The 8210-nt window shown below is 32.4% G+C and overlaps 1 protein-coding gene across 1 annotated transcript; it reads left to right on the top strand.

The window, feature by feature from the left end:
• Window positions 1-3148: 3148 nt before the first annotated feature.
• Window positions 3149-5180, top strand: LOC146921550 (transcription termination factor MTEF1, chloroplastic-like). Its single transcript, XM_085714932.1, has one exon. The coding sequence runs from the start codon at window positions 3204-3206 to the stop codon at window positions 4125-4127; it is 924 nt and encodes a 307-aa protein (XP_085571058.1). The 5' UTR covers window positions 3149-3203; the 3' UTR covers window positions 4128-5180.
• The last annotated feature ends 3030 nt before the right edge of the window (window positions 5181-8210 follow it).

Genomic DNA, 8210 nt, shown 5'->3' with positions numbered 1-8210 from the left:
CAATGTGGATGTCGTGTTTCATGACCGCAATCATATTATATCTTTTGTGTGTTGTGTTAGAGACTCCCGCAGGCAATTTATTCGGGCTCAAACGAAATGGCAGCGGGCAAATATGACGGTTCTGGAGGGGCAAATATGCGGGTTGTCTTCGAGTCTGACTCATCTACTCTAGTGCAAGCTCTATTGTATCCGGGCCATGGTGATTCGGAATTCTATGCTATTGTTTCTAGTATTATTTATCAATTATCTTTACATTCCAACTTCAAGGTGAAGTTTGTTAGGAGACAAGCGAACATGGTTGATCATAGTTTACTAGGGCGGTCTGTTCTTGGTCTAGTCACCGTATTTTTTATTCTTATCCTGCTTGTATTGAACATTGGTTTATTAGTGATAATAGTTAACTTTGTTTTGGTCAAAAAAAATAATAATTTAACATTAAATGATATTTATGATCCTTTAACCTCATCAATTTTCACCACAAAAATGTCACATGACATTGTTATTCATTACAAACACAGCTGAGCCCAATTAAAAACAACCACCTTTTTTAATGATTTAAAATGTTGTCGTTGATTGTAAAAAATCTCTTTGAGGGAGACTAGTTTTGAATAAAGGGGACAAACCCTACACTGCAAGGGATTTGATTCCAAGGCTCAATAAGATTTGGAAAACAATAGAAATTGGCATCACTTGGGAGAGGCTCCTATGACTTTCACTTTTAAACTTATGAAGATACTAGTAAAAGATTCATGCTTTCGCACGGGTCACGTAACATTACAGTAATTATTTAAAAAAAACATTACGGTAATTATATTAAAAAATAATTAGATTTTTAATATTGTTAAAATTTTAAAGAAATTAAATGAAAATCATCAGTATTAATGTAATGTTTTATCAACTATTTTTCTCGTATATATACAAAAATCTATTAAATAGTTGAATTTCTCAAGTTGTGAATTTTATTTGCTTATATATGCGGAAAAAAATTTATGTACATATATGAGAAAGTCGATATGATAAAATTTTGAAAACTTATGACTATTTTCAAAGTATCAAAATTAATGTAGTGTTTATATTAAATAACATTTTATTTTATATGCAAAACACCGTTCAATGTTTTCACCGCTCCCGTTGCAAATTTTATGTGCTTATATATGTGAAAACTGATTTTAAAAACTGATGACATGTCATCTTACATAATTCTTAGCATGTTTTCAGTCATACTAAGTAGGTTTTACAAGCAGAACAAAGGAGTATTAGATCAATTGCTTATGATTTCGGGACATTTGTAAATTTTTTTTATATTTGAGTCTGTAATTCTATTCTTCCTAAAACATAGCAATTCTAGGGTGTTTATAATGTAATTCATGTAGAAATCATGCAAATTGAAAAATCAAGACATTTGAAGTTTAGTGAAGACTTTGAGAAGATCAAGAATGAAGATTAAAGAGGCCTCAGAAGACGTCTAAACAATCCTTGTGAATACAATACTCTACTTATCACTTTATTACTTGGTAAACGATTTGGTACACTTGCCAAATCCGACCATCAAGTTTTTGGCGTTGTTGCGGGGGATTGTTGATATTTTCGACTAAGCAATTTAAATTACTTATTCGTATCTGTTATTTATTTTTCTGCATTTTATTTTTATGTCATTTATTTTTCTGTAATTTACTTTTTTTGTTTTAAAAAAAATTCAAAAATACCAAAAAAATAAGGTTTAACTGAGTCATTTTATTTTTATAATCTAGTTATTATCATATAGTTAATTTTTCTTAGTTGTTACTATCATAGTGTTTTTCTTGTTGCATTCAAAAGAAAGGATGAAAAATTATTCGTCTAAAATCATTGTTGAAAGGATGAACAACTATAAAAATATCGGTGTCATTCTATTTTGCTTATCGTCTTTAATTTTTGTTAATTGTATATGTTAATTGATTAATTGATAGTGTATAAAATTGATAATTGATCTAAGTAATTTTGATAAAAATTGACTAATTCATTGAGTTAGGTTTTACTATTGTGCTTGGATCAATTAGTTTCAATTCCTATACAATTCATCAATTGCATATACATTGTGTATTTGATTGATAGCTGGTTATATTTCATTATAGGATTGGGTTTGAAATTGTCTAGTTTTGCAAATTGTCAAGATATATTAATATTTGATTGTAATAAGATTTACATTGTGACTTCTCAATTCTACTGTAAATCTCTTTGTCATATAACTTTAACTGTTCGTAATTGTTGTGATTGTTCAAGCTTGTTTCCAATTAGTTAAAACATTTCAAATCGTTTTTGATAAAACTCCATAAAACTTTTAAAGCCGCTATTCATACCCCCCGCTCTAGCGCACACCTAATCGGCCATATAGACCAACATATATGACCCAAAATCATTAACAGTGGGGGAGTGAACGCGCTCTAATTGAGAAAGGCCAACCCAGGGTAGGAATGTATGAGGTTAGCAACTTTGACCACCTGAGCGCTAAAGTAGATGCACTGTATAAAAAATTAGACAGTCTACCCATCGCTCCACCTGCCCCCTGTAGCTGTTGTAGCACCTAACTGTGATGTTTGCAGGACGCCTGGACACACTCCTACTGAGTGTCATCTATTAGTCGGAACAAACCAGGAAAACTACGCGCATGGTGATCCATATGGACATAAAATTAAAGTTGGCAAAATGACCATTATGCACATAAAATTATGGAGATCATGAGTTTTAATAAAGATGATTATGAAATTTTGCTAACTTCGATATTTATATATTGTTAGTAGATATCGTTGATATTCTACATGTGTTAGTGCAATAAAAAGAGCAGAAAGAAGAGCACGCGAGTGCACGTGTTTCTGTTGGTATCTATAACGACAAAAAACATGTTTAATCCTAAAAACAAAGTCATTTTGAATTACCCAATAACGCTTATATAAGATTGCACATGTTTCTTCTAACTTAACGAAGGTTCTAGGTTCAAATCCAGTCCTGAGAATGTAGCAACGTTAAAACTCTTAGAAAAAGTTTGACGTTCATTTGAGTGCCACAAAACTCAAATGATTAGTCTCATCAAATTGTGCGAGGATACTCGGTTTGAAACAAATAAAAAACCATTTTGAATTAAGACATCATTTTGAAACTGTGAAACGACACCGTTTGCAATTTCATCGAATATAGTGGCTATCCCCACTGTCTTCTTTAACCACATGGCGATAATTGAACTATACCCCAAACCCTTCTTCTCTCAAAACCCAATCGCAAAACCCTTCTTAAACCCTAATTTCAATCCCAAATCTTATCAAATCTTCAATTTCAAACCAATCTCTCAATTTTCCCATCAATCAACAACCACTACCCCAAATCGTGGCTTAATTTTCCGAGAAAAAGTTATATACCTTGAAAAACTCAAAGTAAACCCAGAAAAAGCCTTCAAACAAAACCCTAATCTTCGTTCTTGTCCTCTAAGAACCCTAAAATCTGTAGAACAATGTCTTTCATCAATTGGCATACACAGAAGCCAAATGGGTCGAATTCTTGATATGCTTCCTGAACTTCTCACGTGTGAACCACACAGTGATATTTACCCCCTTCTTGATTTTCTTCTCAATGAGGTTGAAATTCCTTACCATGATGTTGAAAAATCAATCTTGCGGTGTCCTAGATTGTTGGTTAGTAGTGTAGAGAATCGATTGAGACCTGCTCTGTGTTTTTTGAGGGAATTAGGGTTTGTTGGGCCCCACTCTCTCACGTGCCAGACGACATTGCTTTTGGTTTCGAGTGTTGAGGATACCCTTTTGCCTAAAGTTGAGTTTTTGATGGGTTTGGGGTTCACACGTGTGGAGGTTTCGAACATGGTTGTGAGGTCACCTGGGTTATTGACTTTTAGTGTGGATAAGAATTTGGCTCCGAAATTTGAGTTTTTCGTGAAGGAGATGAATGGTGATGTTGCTGAGTTGAAGAGGTTTCCTCAGTATTTTTCTTTTAGCTTGGAAGGGAGGATTAAGCCACGGCACGCGATGTTGGTTCGGCTTGGATTGTCGCTTCCTTTGCAAGAGATGTTGCAGGTTAGTGATGGTGGTTTTGATTCTAGGTTGCTTGATTTGCGGTTAAAGGAACTTGAGGGAAGATAAGGTTAGTTGGTGTTGTTATCAAATAGTGGCATTATATGGTAGAAAAATTTGAATAAGCTGGCATTGTTCCGCGATACGCATTTAATACAAAGTGGTTTAAAATAGCAGCCTTAGCAGCGCTATAGCAATATAGCATAGCGGAATTTGATTGAACCGCTGTTTTCCATTATATGCGATTGACACAATTAGTTGAAGTAGTTGTTTTGGTTAGTTAAGAGAGAAAATATAATTGTCGCATCCTTTGCAAGAGATGTTGCGGGTTAGTGATGGAGGGTTTGATTATAGGTTGCTCGAATTGCGGTGAAAGGAGCTTGAGGGAAGATAAGGGTAGTTGTAGCTGTTGTTTTTAATAGATAAGAGAGAAATATAACTGTCATTGTGTTGCTAGAATATAACAAATGTTTGTGCATAGCTGATAACTTGTGTTAAAGATAGGGCTAAATCATAGATACCTGGTTAGCATTTCACTTTGGTACGTGGTACGGGACTGTGGTACACTCTGTTTGGTTTTTCTCTTCCTTTGCAGATTAGTGATGGGGAGTTTGATTAGGTTGCTCAAATTGCGGTTAAAGGGACTTGAGGTAGGACAAAGGTAGTAGTAGTTGTTGTTTTTGTTAGTTAAGGGATAAAAGATTATTGTCATTGTTGTTTTGTAGTGCTAGATTTTAGTGAAGGTTAATAAATTTTTGTGCATAGCTGATAAGTTGTATTAGAGAAAGGGCAGAATAACCATGAATCTGTGATGTTTACTGAATAATCTTGTTTTTCAAGAGATTGTGGTTGATGTGTTTACTGCTACAATTCTTTCTCGCCCATAAGAAGAAAAAGGAGTGGGGAGAAAGGAATTGTTTTACAAGACATTATTGACAATCTGCGATAATGCTTGACTACTCTTCAAGTAATTAAGTAAATGTATGCAATTATCCTTGGAGGTGTCAAACTAATGATGTACTTTGTTGTTAATAATGTATGCCCAATTTTGGTTATAGAAATGGTATTTTGACGACACAAGTATTGTTCTGCACTGTCTAATGAAACGGTTCTGTTTTTTGATATTTTCTCCTCTATTCCAGCCACATTGATAGTTGTGTTTGATGTGTTTTTATATGTTCTTTAATGCCTGTTTGTATACACGTTATCCTCATATTTCTCAAGTGCCTGTGCATTTTAGACGTGATTTTTCTAAAGCTAAAATTTCTAGAGTTTAGTAGTCGTGGGCTTTGACCATCTCTCACCGTGAATGCAAACAAGTGCCTAGTCGATGTTAAATTTATGATGTTCTAATAACACCTCTCTTTTTGTTTAGTCTTGTTATGTTTTACAATCAGTTTTTTCAGCTATGTAGAGTCCTGATATTCTGCCAGGTTGCATGTTTGTGACCATTTTCAATCGTGAACCCATTTGGAGCTTGATGCTCTTTTATCTCCAGGCAACCCTTGTATAAGGAACAGACATTGTATGTCGTAGCCACTTGTACCTATTCCAATCGTGAAAGAGAAATAATATTTTGAAACAACTTTGACATCGAATTAGATGGCTAACGTAATTCAAATACGTGGTTAATGAATATAACCAACTATTGATTTAGAACTACATTAACCATGATTTTCAATCATATATTGAACACAAATTGTGGTTAATGTATATCATGTATATTTTAACATTTGAAAATTGAGTATATTTGAACTTAATTTGTATGATTAATAGATATATGTGTTTAGTTGATGGTTAATGAGTTGCAAACCTTCTTATATTGATTAACCACCAATTAAAGTGCCTTAACCACATATTTAAATTCAAAATTTGATGTCAAAATTTTGTATCAAAATGACAAATTTCTAATAGAAATAGGTAAGGACCCATTCCTATGTTTTTCTATTTATTTATTTTTATTTGTAGGATTATTTATGCATGTTATTATTCCCATTTATCACATCTAGAAGCAAAATCTCAAAAAACACATAAACTGGCAAAATAATGAACATCCGGAACAATTTAGGACTTTTGAATATGAATGCAGTATCTATTTTCTTCAACTAATATATATTTATTTATTGAATTTTACCTAACTTAACCACCAAAACAACTACAATTAATAAAGACATTTTTGTAAACGATGCTGATTTTACTATTAAAATCAATTCAACTAATCATTTTTTTGAGAACTTTACACAATCCAAAACCGACAATTAAAATGAGACTGGTGTGAAAATTTACCATCGAACTACTAGTGCAAACCATAACAAGTCCCGACAAGAGAATTTTTTTTCTTTTTTAGTAAGATATCTAAGAGGACATATCTAGTGAGAATAGTGTTTTTATGTGAGAATGTGAGAATGCATTTTCAACCTTTAGATTAAGATTTAATGGCTAAGATTAAAAAGCACAATTAAAATAAGTGTGTCTCTCCATTTCTTATCACGCGTGCACCTCTTCTTCTTCTTCTTCTTCTTCTTCTACCAAATACCTGCAACCCATGTGCCTGAAACCTATCCAATTCACGTTGCATCTTCTACAAACCAATTTTCTACGATTTCCCCTTCAATCCTCTCAACCCTTACATCAATTTCTGCCTTTCTCATTCTTGTGGCCGCCGTATCAGTAAAATTCATGACAACCATAAATTGTTAAAATTGAATTTCCATTGTTCATCTTAACATAATTATTTTCCGTTTACTGGGATATTCCCAGTGGAGCATCAATTCTATTATGAAAGAAATCAAATTTACTCAGATATAAGAATATGGGTCTCGTCTTTTAATTCATGTAAGTAAATTAATCAAAAACGTGTGTTTCAATTTCAACAATACCAGAGATAAAAGAAACCCAAGTACCTTAATTTTTACAAATCTCTCAGTTTTCATTGAAAAGAAAAAAACTAGAGACAACAATCCTTGAGCTTTCATGTTTCTACAAATTTTGTATCAAATAAAAGGAATATTTTTGAATAATTTTCTGTTGAAAGAAAAGAGCATTCAAACACGTTTTTCTCTCTCAGAAGATGAACAATTCAATTAAAAGGAGAAATGTTGGAGAATGATAGAATACGGGAGTGTCACGTGATTGTTTTAATTGATAATTAAATCTCAACCTTTCCTTTTTAATCTAATGACTCATATTCATTCTCACCATTCTCATATATAAATGTCATTCTCATACTATACATCCTCGATATCTAAATGAGGTGTTTGACACATTTCTTAGAGTGTAGCATAGGTATCAACAAGAAGGGGATTAGATAGATACCCTTTCAAAATATTGCCAAAACGTGGATTTAAAAACATTTTCAAAATTAATTTCTACTATTGGATTCACGATGATTCAATAGATGAAGATAAATAATATTTGTATAATTATTTTGTGTCAATTTTTGGACAAATCACTCTTTTATACTGACATTGTGTTTTTACCCTCTTATTTCATTTTCTTTTTCTATTGTTTCTTTACCAATAAGAGAAAGAAAAAGAAGCGTTGTCCCAAAGTTGTCACAAAATGATTGTACAAATGTCATTACTATATACGGTTGTACAAATATCATTACTCTAGATGTATTCAAAGTAAAACAATACGTAGAATCGAGTAATTCAACATTGAATATGACATTCACTACTGAATCAATTCGTACAATCAGTATTATCACATGGAATTGCAAATCCAATAAAATCACAAATCAAACTTACTCTTAAACAATAAATCGTTAATAACAAGAACATACAAGAACTTGATCAATGACTAAATTACAAACAAGTTGATTGCAAATCTATTGAGTTGATCGGTACTTGTAAAACAAAACTTCATTGATCAAATTTAGGTTTTCGCAAATTCAGTCACCTCAAGGTTATTGCATTCAAACATATTCATAATCGTCATAGATCAAATAAAATTTGCAAAAAGAAAAAGAGATACTTCCTCCGTTTCAAAATATAAACAAAATTCACTTTTTAGGTTCATTCATTTAATGATATATGTGGTTCATAATATGGACCACGTACATCATTAAATAAATGAACCTAAAAAGTGAATTTTGCTTATATTTTGAAACGGAGGGAGTAGAAAAGAAGAGAAACACTGTGATTTATCGAG

Source organism: Medicago sativa, chromosome 5, assembly GCF_051527215.1.
Source record: "Medicago sativa cultivar Bolivia chromosome 5, Bolivia_mono, whole genome shotgun sequence".
Taxonomy (NCBI): Eukaryota; Viridiplantae; Streptophyta; class Magnoliopsida; order Fabales; family Fabaceae; genus Medicago; species Medicago sativa.
The sequence above is the reverse complement of the archived record's forward strand: the minus strand, read 5'-3'. Positions and strand labels throughout refer to the sequence as shown.

Coding starts and splice junctions, on each gene's coding strand:
- LOC146921550 (XM_085714932.1), top strand. CDS start 3,204: ATGGCGATAATTGAACTATACCCCAAACCCTTCTTCTCTCAAAACCCA.